The 19,160-nt window shown below is 35.5% G+C and overlaps 1 protein-coding gene across 1 annotated transcript in view; it reads left to right on the forward strand.

The window, feature by feature from the left end:
• RADX (RPA1 related single stranded DNA binding protein, X-linked) overlaps window positions 1-19,160 on the forward strand; it is a 116,227-nt gene that overhangs the window by 12,577 nt on the left and 84,490 nt on the right. Inside the window, 5 exon segments of the mRNA XM_071212976.1 lie at window positions 2,944-3,004; window positions 17,319-17,427; window positions 17,617-17,708; window positions 17,815-17,866; window positions 17,868-18,002. Of these exon segments, the coding sequence (XP_071069077.1) occupies window positions 2,944-3,004; window positions 17,319-17,427; window positions 17,617-17,708; window positions 17,815-17,866; window positions 17,868-18,002 (449 nt within the window).

Here is a 19,160-nt window from a genome sequence, read left to right on the forward strand (position 1 = left end):
GTTTCACATACTTAATTGTAGAGTATTTGGAAAATATAGAAAGCTATTTAAAGAGAATAATATCATCTAAACTTTCATCACTCAGAGACACAGTTAAAACTATGGTATATTTTATTCCTTTTTTCTTTGTGTGTCTATCATATATATATACACATATATACGTATAGGCCATATATACATACTTCATAGCATATGTATATAGTATATGTCACATATACATATATTTATATATCATATATTGCATATTAATGGCTATGTATGTCATGTCACATTAAATTGTTTTACAAAATGGGAATCACATTAAGCATACAATTTTGTATCTTACTTTCTTTTTTTTTTTTAATTTACTCTTCCCAGAGTAGGTATTTTATTTCCAGTCATTACAGATATAACAGATTGTCAGGAAATATACAAGTGACAATTGCACACACTTGCATAGACACACACACATACAACCACAAACAATTTGAAATCAAGCATTGGACTTTTCAGGTATTTTGTTTGCTTGCTTACTTTGAATCTTCCTGTTTTTATGGCTAGACCTACAGTGGTTAAGTTATGTTACTCTTGTTATTATGAGCATTCCTCTTAAATACTGCTCCATCCATGCATGGTTTCCCATGGATGGAATTCACTCTTAAAATGGAAATTCCAACTTACTGTAGTTCACATAGTCCAAAAGTAAACTGCTTACAAATAGTCATATTTCAAAGAGAAAGGATTATATAATAGTGGGGGATACTACAGGAAAACTGAAAGTGTAGTTCATAATCACAAATATAAGAAAGGTGCCCCAATCATGATTTAATAAAAAATCTAGCATGTACTTGGTGGATTTATCTTGCCTTCTAGTAAAATCCAAATTATGTTAAGTAGCTTAAACTAAGTAAAATGTTGTAAATTAGCCCAGTGAAGCTGTTTTCAGACTTTTTACCTCCAGAATTTTGAGACAATAATTTGTTTCCAAGCCACTAAATATGTAGTTATTGTTAAAGTAGTACTAGCAAACTAATGCAATAATGTGAGAAAATAGTGTGAATGAATTGATTTTATATAAATAATAACACCATTTGCTAATTCTCACCCTAGACTCAGCCCCAACACCAATTCCTATAATGCAAAACTCACTCCATGGCTATACATCAGGTGTTCTTCAAGTTTGTTCTTGTGATCTGATTGGGAATTTTAAAAATTAAAATACTAGGAATGTGAAGTGAAGATATGACTCAAAATAGATCAAAGATGCCTTTCCCTCACCTTAGTAGTGAAATTAGAGCTCAAAAATATGGAAATGCATTTATAGATGCAGACTAATTGTGTGTGAATGCTTATTTATTTCTTTTTTTTTAATTTTATTCATTTTGTAAAAATATTACATTAAAAAAATATGAGGTCCCATTCAACCCCACCACTCCCCCCCCCCAGCAATACTCACTCCCATCATCATGGCACATCCATTGCATTTGGTAAGTACATCTCTGGGCATCTCTGCACCTCATGGTCAATGGTCCACATCATAGCCCATACTCTCCCACGTTCCATCCAGTGGGCCCTGGGAGGATTTACAATGTCCGGTGATTGTCCCTGAAGCACCATCCAGGGCAACTCCAAGTCCCCAAAACGCCTCCACATCTCATCTCTTCCTCCCATTCCCCATACCCATCAGCCACCATGGCCACTTTTCCCACACCAATGCCACCTTTTCTCTGTGGACCTTGGATTGGTTGTGTCCGTTGCACCTCTATGTCAAGAGGAGGCTCAGATTCCACATGGATACTGGATGCAATCCTCCTGCTTTCAGTTGTAGGCACTCTAGGCTCGATGGTGTGATGGTTGTCCTTCTTCAACTCCATCTTAGCTGAGTGGGGTAAGTCCAATAAATCAGAGTGTAGGAGCTGAAGTCTGTTGAGGCTCAGGGCCTGGCTATCATATTGTCAGTCCAGAGATTCAAATCCCCTAAATATATCTTAAACCCCAATACCAACTACAATTCCAGTAAAGTAGCATGAAAGTCTAATGAAAAGAGATTCCATCTGAGTACAGTTCCATCATGCAGAAACAACAGTTCCAAAGAAGGGCCATCTGACATGGCAGTGAACTCCATCTGCCATGACCATAGAACCCGTGGGTCTCTTTAGCCCTCAAAAGAACCAATACCTGGGGTTGTATCTACTTTATCTGTCTCTTAGACTCTGCTCAGTTGTGCATAAGGGCAATCCGTCTGACAACCTCCAGACTCTTTTTTAGAGACTCATAGCCATATAAACTCATTTCTCCTTTCCATTTCCCCCTTACATTAGGTCAAACAGCATTTTAAAGTCATGTTATTATATGTAGACAGGGATATTCTGCTAGATCCGCATTGAACCTTCAATTCAAGGTAATTTTCCAGTTGCATCATCAGTTGGTACTTGATAGTGATCCCTCGGTGCCAGGGAGGCTCATGCCCGGGCGTCATGTCCCATGCTGGGGGGAATGCATTGCATTTACATGTTGATTTTGACTTCGAGACTGGCCACATTTGAGTAACATAAAGGCTGTCAGGAGGAAATTCCCAGGCACAGTGCTGCTCTAGGCCTTGTTCTTATTTCAGGCATATAGGCTCACAAGCATAGTCATTAGTGTCATGCTCTCACTGTTGGACCCTCATTCCTTCCTGGTCCTTACCGTTGCACCTAGGGGACTGCCGCTGCTCCCCTAGTGACCACGACAGAGCACCCCCGGCCAGGAACCCAGTACCCCCCCAGCTGTAGTTTTTAATTGTTGCCACTATGAGTATATCCAAACATTACCATGCACCCTGGACATATGCCCTGTATAGCTCCCTGTCAGCCATATATCACCTGTCAATAGTATCCTATACGAGTATTCCTCTGCTGCCATTGTTGAACCACTCTGTGATCCAAAACTTCCTGAAAATTGAAGCCCAATATATTTAAATAGATTGAAAGAGTTTTCAAACAATTGCCAAAAATGAAAAGCCCAGGACCAGATGGCTTCACAGGTAAATTCTTCCAAGCTTTCAAGGAAGATTTAATACCAATCTTATTCAAACTCTTCCAAAAATTTCAATAGAAAGGAACACTACCAAAATCTTTCTATGGAACTAAATCACCCTAATAGTGAACCACATAAAGATACTACAAAGAGGGAAATGGACTTGGCCCAGTGGTTAGGGCATCCGTCTACCACATGGGAGTTCCACGGTTCAAACCCCGGGCTTCCTTGACCCGTGTGGAGCTGGCCCATGCGCAGTGCTGATGCGCGCAAGGAGTGCCCTGCCACACAGGGGTGTCCCCCGCATAGGGGAACCCCACGCGCAAGGAGTGCGCCCCATAAGGAGAGTCACCCAGCACGAAAGAAAGTGCCGCCTGCCCAGGAATGGCGCCACCCACACTTCCCGTGCTGCTGACAACAACAGAAGCGGAAAAAGAAACAAGACGCAGCAAATAGACACAGAGAACAGACAACCGAGGGAGGGAGGGGAATTAAATAAATAAATAAATCTTTAATTAAAAAAAAAAGATACTACAAAGAAAGGAAATTACAGACCCATTTTCATATTAAATATAGATGCAAAAATCCTCAATAATATCCTAATTGAATCCAATAAAACATTAAAAGAATTATTCATCATGATCAAGTGGGTTTTACCCCAGACATGAGTGTTTCAACACAAGAACATCAGTCAGTAATCCAGCACATTAACAAATCAAAGAAAAATCACATGAACATCCTGATTGATGCAGTAAAGGCATTTGACAGAAATTTCAGCATCCTTTCCTGATCAAAATACTCCAAAAGAAAGGAATTAAATCTCAGTGGTAAATGCTCATTACACTATTTTCTGTGCATTTTTGTATTTTTGAAATATTTCACAATAAAAATTTTAGTTAAAAAAAAAAGAAAGGAATTGAAGGAAATTTCTCAATATGATAAAGTGTATATTTGAAAATTCCTAGGCTATCATTGTACTTGATGGTAACCGACTGAAAGATATCCCCTTGAAATCATGAACAAGACAAGGATGTCCACTTTTGTTCAATATAGTGCAAGAGGTTCTAACTAGAGAAATCAGGCAAGAAAAAAATAAAAGACTACCAAATTGGAAAGGAAGAGGTAAAACTCTTGCTATTCACAGAAGATATGTTCCTAGACCTAGAAAATCCTGAAAAATCTACAACAAAGCTACTAGAGCTAATAAATGAGTTCAGTGAGTGACAGACTGCAAGATTAATATGGAAAAATCAGTAGTGTCACTATATACTAGTAATGAGCAATCTAAGGAGGAAATCAGGGGAAAATTTCCATTAAAATAGCAACTAAAAGAATGAAAAAATTAGTAATAAACTTAACCAAGGATGTAAAACACTTGTATTCTGAAAACAAAAATGCATTGCTAAAATAAATCAAAGAACTAAATAAAAGGAAGGACCTTCTGTGCTCATGGATTGGAAGACTAAATATTATTACGATGTCAATTCTACCCAAATTGATATACAGATTCAATGCAATTCTGAAAAAATTTCAACACTTTTTTTTAAAGAAATGGAAAATCCAATTATCAAGTTAATTAGGAAGGGTAAGGGGCCCCTAATAGCCAGAAACATCTTAAAAAGGAAGAGCAAAGTTGGAGGACTGTCACTTCCAGACTTTAAATCATATTACGTAGTTACAGTGGTAAAAACAGCTCAAATGTGGTCTCTCTCTAAGCCAAACTCGGAATAAAAATGCATTACTTTCCCCCCAGTATGGGACATGACTCCTAGGGATGAGCCTCCCTGGCACTGAGGGATTTTTACTACCAAGCACCGACTAGCTAACAATGCAACTGGAAAAAAGACCTTGACTGAAAGGGGGAAAATGTAAAGACAAATGAGTTTATTTGGCTAAGAGACTTCAGTTTCACTTGGGAGGTCATTCCAGAGGTTACGCTTATACACATCTCAGCAGGATCTCATTGACTGCCAAAGTAAATACTATGATGTGGACCATTGACTATGAGGTGCAGAGGTGCCCAAAGATGTACTTACCAAATCCAATGGATGTGTCATGATGATGGGAATGAGTGTTGCTGGGGGGGGGGGGGGAGAGGTGGGGTGGGGGAGTGGGGTTGAATGGGACTTCACATATATATTTTTAATGTAATATTATTACAAAGTCAATAAATAAAAATATATATATTAAAAAAAATTTAAAATAAAAAAAAAAAACAAAAAAACAAAGTAAATACTACCTCAAACATCAGGGCTCTTGAGGATTCTGGAGACACTTAGACATTATAGGCAGGGCAGGCAGCTCAGGAATTTGGTGCCTTGCCAGTGGGCTCTACTTTGGAATTTATGCTCCCCAGGGTGACAAAGTTGGACTCAGTTGTGGTTTCCCTACAAATGGTTCTTCTGCCCCTTCTATTTGAACCTATAATTAGTACTAGAATTGATAGGTGTACATCCAAGAGGCTTAACTCTTTGGGCTGTCCATGTGCCAGCAGTGCTCAGAATCTCAACAGAGTTGCAACACCTACTCTCCAGTTCATTGGACTCACACAGGACAACTAACAAGGGAATGATGATGGACAACAACCATCCCAAGGAACAGAGAGAGCCTTAAACTGCAAGCAAGATAATCCCATCCATCTGCCTTATGGAATTGAAGCCCCCTCTCAATTAGAGGTGGAATGGGCATCACCATCCCAGAATCATCAGGTTTGGGGAATGTACTATGGCCTAAAGTAGACTTACTGGTATTCTGCTGTAGACTTATTGTCATTCTAGCAATTGAAGAGCTTATATCATTGATGTGGAGGCAGTGGCCACTGGAGGGTCTGAGTGAAGGTAGAGGGAATAACTGGTATAATATGGGAGCATTTTTGGGACTTGGGAATTGTTCTAAATGACATTGCAATGACAGATGCAGGTCATTATATATCTTGCTATAATCTAAAGAATTGAGTGGGAGTGTAAACTACAATGTAAACTATAATCCATGCTTAATAGCCATGCTCCAAAATGTGTTCATCAATTGTAATGAATGTACCACACTAATGAAGGATGTTGTTAATGTGGGAAAATGTGGGAGGTGTAGGGAATGAGGCATATGGGAATATCTTATGTTTTTTATGTAACATTTATGTAATCTAAAGTTTCTTTAAAATAAATAAATAAATAATTTTTCAAAACACCCAGCATCGTACTAGCATAAAAATAGATATATAGAACCAAATTAATGAGTCAAAAAAGACCCTCACATCTATGATCAAATGGAGTTTTGACAAGGCTGTAAAGCACACCAAGCCTGGGGCAGGACAGTCTATTCAACAAATAGTGCTGGGAGAACTGGATATCCGTATCCAAAAGAAAGGAAAAGAAGTCCTCTCTCATGCCGTATACAAAAATTAATTCAAATTGGACCAAAGACCTAAATATAAAAGCTGCAACCATAAAACTCATAGAAGAAAATGTAGGGATACATCTTCAAGACCTGGTGGTAGATGATGGTTTCTTAAATCTTACACCAAAAACATGAGCAACAAAAGAAAAAAATCAATAAATGAGACCTCCTCAAACTTAAACACTTTTGTGCTTCAAAAGAGTTTGTCAAGAAGGTTGAAAGGCATCCCACTAAATGGGAGGAACTATTTGGAAACCACAGATCTGACAAGGGTTTGACTTTCATGCTATATAAAGAAATCATACAACTCAACAATAAGAGAGCAAGCAATCCAATTTAAAAATGGGCAAAACTTAGACATTTCTCCAAAGAGGAAGTATAACTGGCGTAAAACAAATGAAAAATGTTTTATATCACTAGCTATTAGGGAAATGTAAATCAAAACTACAATGAGATATCACCTCAAACCTTATCAAATGACCATTTTTTTTAAAAAAAAATGTCAACACATGCTAGCAGGATGTGGAGAAATAGGAATACTCCTTCACTGTTGGTGGGAATGTAGAGTGGTACAACCTCTGTGGAAGACAGTTTAATGGTTCTTCCAGAAGCTAAATATAGAATCACTGTATGATCTAGCAATTCCTCTGCTAGGAATATATCCAGAATTGCTGAAAACAATTACACAAACATATATTTGCACAACGATGTTCATAGAGGCATTATTCACAGTTGCCAAAGATGGAAACAATCCAAGTGTCCATCAACTGATGAATGGATAAACAAAATGAAGTATATACATATGATGGAATACAGTGCTGCTATAAGAAGAAGTGAAATTGGGACACATATGTTAACATGGATGAACCTGGAGGACATTATACTGAGTGAAATAAGACAGACACTAAAGAACAAAATATGCATGGTCTCACTAATATGAACTAAATACAAAGAACAAACACACAGAGTATAGGTTACTGGGAAATAGGAGGAAGGCTGAGAAGGGGTACTGATCCTTAATGTATTTAGAATTTTTAATTAGCTTCACAATAAAAGTGTAGAAATGGATCAAGTTGATGGTAACACATTATAGTGCGTGTGGCTAATTTGACTGGTTTATAAATGGGATTGTGGCTGAAAGGGGAAGTTTAGGAATGTAAATGTCATTTGAAAGAAAGTTAGAGGATAATCTGGGGACTGAGTAAAATAATAAACCCAGAGGTGGATGAGGATCATGGTTAATAGCACAAATACAAGAATGCTCTTCTATGAACTAGAATGAATTCATATCACTATTACATGGTGATTCATAGGAAAGTACAATTAATGTAGTTTGTGGATGATATTTTACAACAATACTGTAATATTCTTGCATCATTATCAAAGAATGTACTCTATTCATGCTAATGGTCAATAACAGGGGATAGGGGATTTTTTTTAATTTTGGACTGAGGAAAACATTAAAAAATTTAATACTGCAATGACTGTACAAATCTGTGATGAAACAGAGTCACTGAGTGTACACTTCGGATAGATTGTACAAGGCATGTGACTGTATAATACAATGAACCATGTGCTGCAAGATGGACTGTGGTTAACAGAGCAAATATGAGTGTTCTCATGAACTATAACAAATGTACAGTACTAATACATGATGTTGATAATAAGGGGTGTATAGAAAAACTATACCAAATGTAAGCTGTGGACCACAGTTAGTTGTAATAGTCTGATGATGTTCTTTCATAATCTGTAACAAATCTTTCACAACAATGTAAGATGTTGGTGGAGGGGTGACGTATGGGAATTCTGCACATTATACATGATTTTTTTTGTAGCTCACACTTCTCTAATAATAAGTATATATTAAACCATTTTTTAATTAAAAATAAAAAATGTGCATGTATTGTAGAAAGAATTCCCATATACCCAGATTCAATAATTGTTAACATTTACCTTTGTTTTATCTTCTCTCACTCTCTCCATATACGTATACTTACATGTATACATATATACGTATGTTTTTGAGTTTTTTCCCTCTAATTGCAGTAGTTGCAGCCATCATATGTACCCCTTTACACCTAAATAGTTAAGTAGTATTTCAGAGTGTATTTCCTAAGAACAAGAACATTCTATTATATAGCCACAATACAATTATTAAAATCAGGAAGTATACAATTGATACAATACTATTATTATCTAACTTATATAGTCAATATTCAAATTTTACCAGTTGCTACAATCTTGAAATGGCTTTTGATAATTAGTGTTAAAAACCAAGTTTTGATGTCTTGGTATCCTAAATATTTTGAGTGCATGAGAATTAATATATAAAGTGATAGCTCTAAGATTGTGATTTTTTGCATTTTTTGACTTTCAGAATTGTAGATTACATCGCTCAGTAAGTCTCGTTTTGGCTTATAATAACTTATTATTAGACTTTTTTTACTATGTATTATAAATTCTCTCAGCTAATCCTTAAGCTTTATTGCTTACAGAATTTTCAATTAAATACAGCAGTTTATCATTTATTTAAGAAACCCCATATGACTCTTTCTTTAAATCTTGAACATTTTGCAGACATTGGTCATATCCTGCTGGATAGGAACTTATTACATGGATAGTTTGGAAGAAATCAGTCAGGTATCTTACTATTCTTTACTATAGAAGGTGAGAAATTAAACTGACTGAGATATTTTTATTTACTTGAGAAAATACAGTAAATACTGGTGTGTTAGATAAGAGGAGCTTTAATGCAAAGTACCAGAAATCTGCTGGCTTTTATAAAGGGTATTTCTTCGGGGCAATAGCATACAGTTACAAGGCCCTAAAGGATCCAACTCACGGTTACTTCCTTACCAAATTCTGTTGCCCCGTGTTGAAGCAAAATTGTGGGTGATGTCGGCAAGGGTTTAGCTTTCTTCTTTCTCTTAAGGCTCTGTAGGCCTAGTTTCTTCTAATCTCATCTGTAAGGCTGGAGAGCTCATTTCTTTCCAGCTCAGCTGCTCTGGTCTCATTACAAGGTCAGCTGTAAACTATCAGGTGAATGGCTCATCTCTCCTGGGGCTGCAGAATTAAACCTCTCTGCTGCCGTGTCTATGGAACTCTCTTCCTCTGTGTATCTTTTTTCTGTGTGTCTCCTTGATTGAGTATCCATTTATATAGCCCACAAAGGGGGTGGGAACTCAAACTGAGTTGCCCTAATGACATGGTGGAAACAATGCCCTAATCTTAATGTAATTTAATGAAAGTCATCTCAGTTGAATCTAATACAACCAAAGGGTATTGCACCCAGAGGAACAGACCAGTTTATAAACATAATCTCTCCCTTTGGAATTCATAAATGATCTCAAAGTGCCACACTCAACCCTCTAAATGCCAAAAAAGACATTACAATATTCAAAAAGTAAATAAAAACCTTAAATCAGTAACAATGCCAAGTACAAAATCATATCACAATCAGTTTAAAGAAATACAGTTTGTCTTGGGGCAAAATCCTGTCTGGTTGTAGACCTCTGAAACTTAACAAAATAATTTATCTGCTTCCAATATACAATGGTACAAATGGTAAATATTTGCAGTACCATAAGGAGAAATTGGGAGGGAAACATGAGTCACTGGGTCCCCTGCTATTCCGTAAACCTGCAGGGCATACACGATTAGATTTCAAAGTCTGAGAGTCTTTCTTAAGATGACAGTTTCTTCTCATCCTTGGGGCCTCATGGGGGCTCACCCTTTCCACAGGCTTGCCCAATGGCCATTTCCTTTGTTCCACCCTCATCAAACATCTGGGTGGTAGTTGGGCTCCAGACCTCACCCTACAAGAACATTGGGGTGATGGCCATACTTTAACTAATCTCTGGGGTAGAGTCTCAACACCTTAGTACAGTGAGGTGGTGGTAACAATCTCCCTAATCTCTGGCAACCCTCTCAGAACAATGAGTTGGTGACCTGGCTTTTCCTAATCTGTGGGGGACAGGTGCACCCCTCTCAGACCTATGGGGTGTTAGCCTCACTTAACCCAATCCTTGGGGAATATTCTCTACCCTCTGTAGCCTGGGATGGCAAAACTCTCCTTGAACAGCAGGCTGGAACATCCACCCTCTTCAACTGCGAGGGCAAACTCACCCTCTCTATACACATGGGTGGGTTCCTCACTTGGCCCAAGGCCATGTCTTAATTCCATACCTCAGCTTCCATGGTCTTCCTCTTAAAGTCATTGTCCCTTCTGTTTCTCCCCTCCATGTCCCTTTTAGTCCTGGCTGACAGTCATTTTTGTTCATACAGCTTTCTCAAAAAGCTTGTTGATTTAGCAGGAAGCAGGGGTCCAAGCCATCAGGCAGTAAGGCTTTCCACAAGTCTTTCGTGGATAGCTACATTTTCAATCCTGGCCTACAAGTTCCAAGTTTCATTACTTCCTCAAATGGGGCACTATCATCTGGGAGGTTGACTTCCAGAAGTTTGGAATATCCAGAATCAGTTTCTGGTTTCTTTGTGCCCAACAATTCAGTTATTAGCTTATCTCTTTCCTCTAATATTTTGTTACAGGCTGCAAGGAAAAGCCAGGCTGCATTTTCCACATTTAGTTTGGAAATCTCCTTGGCTAAATGTCCAAGTTTATGATTTTCAAATTCTGTCTTCCATATAACCTCAAGAGGTAATCTTGCTAAGTTCTCTGCAACTTTAAAACATGGATCACCTTTGCTCCAGTTTCTTATAATAGTTTCATTGTTTCCTTCTAAGGTCTTATCAAAAGTCTCTTTAGTGTCCATATTCCTACCAACAGTCTCTTCAAAGCAATCTAGGCCTTTTCTAGCAAGCATCTCACAATCCCTCAAAAAAATACCTCTTACCCATTTATAAAACCATTCCAGAATTTTTGGTAATTACATAAGACTGTACCCCACTCTCCTGGTACTTGATCCTGTGGCCCCAGGAAGAAAGATGAGCCATTCGCCTGAGAGTTTACAGCTGACCTTGTAAAGAGACCAAAGCATCTGAGCCCAGAAAGAAATGGGCCCCCTAGCCCACAGCTGAAATCAGAAGCTGGGCCCACAGAGCCTTAAGGGAAGAGAGGAAGGCTGAACCCTCACAGATTTGGACAGCCATCTTGCTTCAAAATTGACAGCACACATTTGGTTAGAAAGTACTTCCTATGGTACCTTGAGTTGGACTCTTCAGGGCCTTGTAACAGTAGCTTCTATCCCAAATAAATACCCTGTGTAAAAGCCAACAGATTTCTGGTACTTTGCATCAGCACCCCTTTGGCTGACTAATACAGTTGACAAGAGAATGCTAATTCAAAACATGCATGATTATATCTATCAGATTATAAATTCTCCTCCACAACCAAGCATATTCAGTTGTTAAAATTACTTCAGCAAGGATAGAGAAACTCTTTTGCAATAGCAGATAAGGGACTTTGTTGGTGTTACATAATAAGTCAATGACAGAGTGGAAATCAAATTCTAGTTGTCCTAGTGTTCTTTCTACTAGATACTCTGTCTTCTGTTATGAAGAAATTAGTTTAAATCACAGTTTTTATATCCCTGCAGATAAATCTAGAAATGTGTCTAATATTAAAAATTCTTTCTAGTCCTTAAAAATATATGAAAAATAGGACAATAGCATGTGGTCAGTAGATAAGCAGCTACTAAAAAATTAACCCTGAAACTGAAACAAACACTATGCTACATGTGCTATGTGGAATGATAAGGGCAGATTTTCATGATGGGAACTCTCTCATAAGAGGCAATTTATGCTTTCAAATAAAGTAATTGTAAATACAGAAATTATTTTTAAAAATGAGAGCCTTGATGAAAATATATTCAAAATGTACGTGGTAGTCTTTAAATCAGTTTTACTTTTTATCAAGTTTAGCAGCTGTTTATTTTTTCCCATATTTGTTCAGCATATAACTGGACTTGTTCCCTCTCTGTCAGGGATTGAAAAACTATTTCTGTAAACAACCAGATAGTAAATATTTTAGGCTTTTATAGGCATCTGGCCTCTGTCCCAACCATTTAACTTTGCCGTTGTAGAGTGAAAGCAGCTAAAGATAACATGTAAAGAATGGGCAACATTGTGTTCCATGAAACTCTATTTACAAAAACAGCTGCTTGCAGGCCACAGATTCCTGACCTTTGCACATTTATGTGATTCTCAACCCTGACTGCACATTAGAATCACTTGACAAGCTTTAAAGAAACACTAGTGCTCCACCATCAGAGATTTGGATTTAATTACTCTGAAGAGAGGACCAAGGCATTGTTAGTACTTTAAAATTTCTTATGTGATTCTAATGTGCAGACAGAGTTGAAAACTACTGATTTGTGAAGTTTAAAAATTACTTTAAGTTGATAATCTTTTGAAGGGGAAAAGCAATTTTGTAGACAATGATAGTAGGCCCCAAATATACAAAAATATTCAGTTCCAGCCCTTAAAAAACATTAAAATGGGGTGACAGATATGTAAAATACATTACAGTAAAATGAGAGGCTAAGGACACTAAACACTAAAAAATGTGATTATATAGAGAGGAAATCTATGGAGATATAGTTAAGCAGAGAATGGACAGAGAGTAGAAGAATGGGTTGGATAGGAAAAGATACAAGTGGGTGATTAGGAAAATTAACAGGATAGTTTAAATGTCATAAGCAGTATAAATGAGGAAGAGTGTGGGGAGAGGGGGAGGGTTTGTCAGTAAATAAGGATTACTGATACCATCGTTGCCTGCAAGGTATTGATGATGGAAGACAAACTGCTAGGGTAATATACCTTGTTTTATATTTACACATGTTGTTCCAAGTTAGAGAAACTGAGATGTAAAGACCAAATAAATGGAAGCCTATAAGGATAAAAATTCTATTGCAAAACAAAGGATATTTTATTTGTTGGTAATGTATGGCTTTGTGTATTGCTATTTTCTGTATTATTCTGTCCTGCCTCTTATGAAATAGTATTCATCTGGCATACCAAGATAAAAAAAAACTTTTTTAAAACCTTGAGATTTTCAGAGTGTATTGCATAATACATTTAGATATTGTAGCATTTTAGAACTGGAAGGGGTCTTCAATATAATGAAGTGATACCAGTGACAATGAAAGTACATTATAAAATGCAAACTATTTTCTAGTTGGAAAATAATACAAACTTCCCCTGCTCATCTATGAAGAATCTGAAACTCAGAGATGTAGAGTGATTTTTTTTCCAGTTACATGGCTAATACCAGTCTTTTTATTCAGGTTTAATCTTTGTTCACTGCACAACAAATTCTTAGAAAAATATAACCTGCTTACATGAAAAGAAACAGAAAGTCCAAATGGTTTTATAACTGTTTAAAAAATTGAATCAGTTTAAAATCTTTCCACAAAGAAATAACAGGCACATATCATTTTATAGCCAAATACTAACAAACATTTGAGGAATATATCTTTCCAAGACCATTCCAGAAAATAGAGGCTTAAGATGGCATACTCACACATTCTTGGTTAGAAATATATTGATAGTAAAAATCAAACAAGAATAATATGAAGGAGGGAAATTGCAAGATAGCTTCAGCCATGAGCATATATACATATAGATATTCCAAATAGAATATTTTAAAAAGGATCATGCACTGCATCTAAGTTGCATTTTTCCTCAGCCATGGTTTTACATATGAAAATTTTACATATGAAATTTTACATTTTACATATGAAAATCTATAAATGTCATTCACCACATTAACAGACTAAAGAAGATAATGATTATGCTAATAGGTGCATAAAAGGTATTTGTTAAAATTTTACACCCATTCATAAACTTAAAAAGAAAATAGCAAGAGAAAGAATCTTTCTTAACCGGATGAAATGTATTAATGAAATTAAAACCAAACAGCCTATACCATTCATAATGGGGAAAATTTAGAAATACTATTTTAAAATGGGGAACATGGTTGCCTCCTATTATTGTTTCTATTTAGCGTTATACTGGCTGTCCTAGCCAATGTTAGAAGACAAAATGCACTAAAGGCATAGGGATTTGAAAGAAAGACACAAAAATATCATTATTTACAAGGTAAGTCATGTTCAACAATGAAAATTCAAACTTTCAAGAAGTATTAAAAATAATAAGTGGGAGACAGATGTGGTTCAAATTGAACTCCTGCCTACCACATGGAAAGTCTGTGGTTTGGTTCCTGGTGCCTCCTAAAGAAAACAGCAAGGTAGCACATCAGTCAAGCACAGCAAGCTGACACAAGATGCTGCAACAAGAGACACGAAGAAAAACATAATGAGAGGGGGGAAAAGCAGGGAGAAATTTTCCCCATGCCTCCTAAAGAAGACAAGCAAAACAGCTAGCTGACACGTGCAAGCTGACTCGACAGGATGACGCAACAAGAGACACGAGGAAAGGATATAAAGAAAGACAAAACAAAGCAGGGAACGTAGGGGGCTCAGGTGATTGGGTGCCTCCCTCCCACATCAGAGGTCTGGGATTCGATTCCCTCTACCTCCTAAAGAAATAAGGAAGACGAACAAACACAGCAAGTGCAAACAGCGAAGGGGTGGGGAGAAATAAATAATAAATATTTTTTAAAAATAAGATATTGGCAAAGCTAACTATAAGCTCAATGAGCAAAAGTCAATTGATTTTCTGTATTTCAATAACAAAGAAATAGAAATTATGATTTTAAAAATACCATTTACAATGTCAACAATAACTATAAGGTATCAGGAAATGAATCTAACAGAAGATAGGTAAGGCTTGTTTAGAAAAATGTATAGAATTCTATTGAAAGACATTTAAGAAACCCTAAATAAATGGAGAAATATACCAAGTTCACAGTTAATAGTTCTCAATTTCATAAATTTGTCAAGTTCCCCAAAACAGATCCATAGCTTTTATTCTATTCCTTCAGTTTTTTCTTTTCTTCCTTTTCTGGAACTGACAAACTAAATCTAAAATTTATAAGGAAGCACATATTTGTCTAGAATACTCATAACACTTCTGAAGAAGAATAGGTTGAGAAGGGACTGAAGATCTGCTTTACTGATACCAAGAATTATTATAAAGTCACAGTATTTGTGAGAATATGGTTATTGTTGCAAGTATAGACAAACTGGTGTCACAATATTGAGTTGAGAAACAGCCCTAGACATATAAAATTTTGATATATGACAGATGTGCTATACATATCATCAAGGAAGTAAGTAGTAATGGAACAATTAATTATATATAGGTAAAAATGATATATACCTAGCCCATATCATATAAAAATCAATAAATGTAAAAGGCAAAATTTTTAGAATAACATATAGACAGTATTTTTTGACTTTGATAAGGAAGGATTTATTGGATAGTAAATGAGAAGTAGTACTGATATAAGAAAGATTAATCAACATAGATAGATAAATTTAAAACATGTCTATCAAAAGATATGGGACCCCTTTATGATGTTATTCATGTTTGCTTTGTAAGTTCACAAATTTTGCTATATATTTATTGTTTATATATGTTCATACATAAATCATGTAAAGATAATAAAATAAAAGGGGGGTTGGGGAAAAATAATTATTTTGGTTAGTAGTAATATTTTGACAATGCTCTTGAATCATTAGTTAAAAAGGTTTAACAACAATGCAAGGTATTAGTGGAAGGTTGAGGTGTAAGAGTCCTGTATGATGTTATATATGTTTGTTTGTAAAGTTCACAACTGTTAATGTACATTTATTGGTTATGTATGTTTACATATGAGTGATATATTTCAATAAAGTAAAAAAAAAGATACCATAAAAGAATGAAAAAACAAGCCACAAACTGTGTGAAGATATTTGCAACTTCATAAACAACAAAGGAGTAATATCCAAAATACATAAGGAATGCCTACAAATAAATTTTTTAAAAAGACAAAGAAACCTGGGGTGATGAAAATTTTTTGTAATGGATTGTGCTGATGGTAGTGAAAATTTGTTAATGTAATTAATATTGAATTGTACACGTGAAAATTGTTAAAATGAGAAATTCATGTTGTATCTATGTTGCCACAATAATTTTTTTAATGAGCAGAAGACATAAAACAGGCATTTCACAAAAAAAAGAAAGCATATACAGAGCTTAAGTTTATGAAATGTTCAACATAACTATAACAAAAGAAGTACAAAATAGAACCTCAACAAATTGTCATTTTGCATCACTTGACTGACAAAAAATAAAAATTTTGACAATACCAAAATTTAGTGAGGATGCGGATCAGTGGAGATGCTTACACATTACTGGTGGGAATATACATAAGCACATTACATAAAATTAATTTCGGATTATCTTGTACAGTTGAACATTTGCATATCTTACAACCCAGAGTCTCCACTATTTAGAAATACTCTTGCTCATGTGCACTGAGAGAGATGTACAAAAATGTTCATAGAAACCATGTTTGTAATAGAAGAAAACTGGAAATAATCCAGATGTTCATAACATAATAATGGGTAAATAATGTATGGTATATTAATACCATGGAACATTATTCATTATTGAAAATGGGTAAAAACAACTGCTACATACAGCTACATGGATGAGTCTTAAGATCATAATGTTAAGTGAAAAAAAGAGATCTAGAAAACTGTATATGGTATGATTCCATTCATTTAAAGTTAAAAAATAAGCCAGACTAAACAGTATTTTTGGAGGCAGAAATAGATGTGATAAAACCTTTTTTTAATTAAAGAAATGATAAAAAACAAAATTCAAGGCATGGTTAATCATTGGTAGGGAGAAAAGTGGCTCTGATAATGGAGTAATAGGTAAAAGGCTATGAATAATGGTCTAGTTCTCGTGTTTGGTGGTGGGTTCACAAATGTTCGGTATATATTGTGCTGTGTAATTTATACATATGTATATTCTTTTGCATGTATTAAATATCATGTTAATGTAATATATTTGCTTTTCAGAAATCTGCCTGAACTTTCAGGATCCTCAAACTAATGTAGTTATCATCCCAGAAAAGGAGGTAAAACCAGACTGGAAATTGCCAGAATTAAATCACCAATTTGTCACAAGGTAAAATAGTTTTTTTTGTAAAATGTCTTAAATACTAATTTTCAATGTCAGTCACTGGAACGTTATAATTTGCTCAGAATCTATCCAAATTTATGTTGTAGCAGTTGCGTAGATGTACATTTCACAATCATAATTGGAGTGTTTTTTTACTGTTTAAAGGTACAATATCTAGTAATTTTGCTTTTTTAGATCAGAACTGGATGATATGACAGAAAACTATCTCTGTGATGTGATTGGCATTTTAATTTTTGTAGGAAGGGTCCAGTGGTCAAAAAAGAGAGGTAAGCTTTTAAACTTTTGTCATAAAAAGTATTTTAGTGAGTAGTTCAATGTTCATATGTGTATAATCAGATTACCTTCATTTTTGTTAATATTCTAACCATATAGAACACCATGAAGATTTTTGGTTGTATCACTGGATTCACGTTGTTGATGGGACTTCAACCATTTATAGTGGAACTGTTTTCTACATCTAAGTCAGAAATCTTTGAAAATATTTACTCAAGTGCTCAATTCTTTTTTTTCATCTTTTTATTTTTGGAAATGGGGGCATTACATTTTTTTAAAATGATGGAGTAAACTGACTTAGCAGCATGGCAAGATATTGAGATAGCAAATTCCAACAATTTGACAGCAATTTTAAATTTTTTCTGTGTTAATTTCATATTTGGTATTACAGATGTTAGCCACCTGATGGTTGTCTTTTCAGGATGAATTTGAGGTTAAAACCAGGTTTTCAGGAAACAAGTGCTCTTCAGGTCTCCTTATTAGCATTTCACACATAACAACTTGAGATTAAGTGAAACTAAAACAGGCAGTCAATTCACTTTTTATCCACTTGGAAATTAAGTAGACCCCATTAAAGACATTGAAGACTCTATTGCACAACCACCATACCAAGGAACCAAGAGAGACTATAACTGCAAGCATCCATCAGCCATATGGGATCAAAATCCCCTCTCGATAAGAGGTGGAGTGGGCATCACAATCCCAGAATCCTCAGGACTGGGGAATAAAATAAAATATGGAATAGGAGTGGACTTACTGGTTTTCTACTATAGACTTCTTGTGATTCTAGCAATGGAAGAAATTATATCGTTGATGTGGAGACAGTGGCCACTGTAGTCGCTGAAGGCAGGGAGAGAAAAAAGAGGTATAATATGGGGCATTTTCAGGACTTGGATTTGTCTTGAATGACATTTCAAAGACATATACAGGACATTACATATACTGCCATAACCTACAGAAGAAGTCGGAGAGAGTGTAAACTACAATGTAAACTATGAATATGCTGTGTGACAATACTCCAAAATGTGTTCATCAATTGAAATGAATGTACCACACTAATGAAAGAAGTTGTTAATATGGGAAAAGTGTGAGGTATGGGGACTAGGGCATATGGGAAGCCCTTATATATTTTTTGTAACATTTTATGTAATATATGTATCTTTTAAAAATAAATAAAAAATATATTTTAAAAATATACTCTATTAATGAGAAATTATTTGGTAGAAGATTGACAGAGTATGTAATTAAATAATGACAGTGGTAAGCATGATCCCTTTGAGTATTAAATTAATATTAGGCTGGTATATTATATCAGCTGGTCAATGTTTTGCTTACTTTGGTGTTGACTTTATTCCCCTGAATTCATTAAGATATTATGGTATTTACTTTAAATACACGGGTTTTGTTTATTTGAAAACATTTTAGTTATCCCCTATTATATATTT

Source organism: Dasypus novemcinctus, chromosome X (assembly GCF_030445035.2).
Source record: "Dasypus novemcinctus isolate mDasNov1 chromosome X, mDasNov1.1.hap2, whole genome shotgun sequence".
Taxonomy (NCBI): Eukaryota; Metazoa; Chordata; class Mammalia; order Cingulata; family Dasypodidae; genus Dasypus; species Dasypus novemcinctus.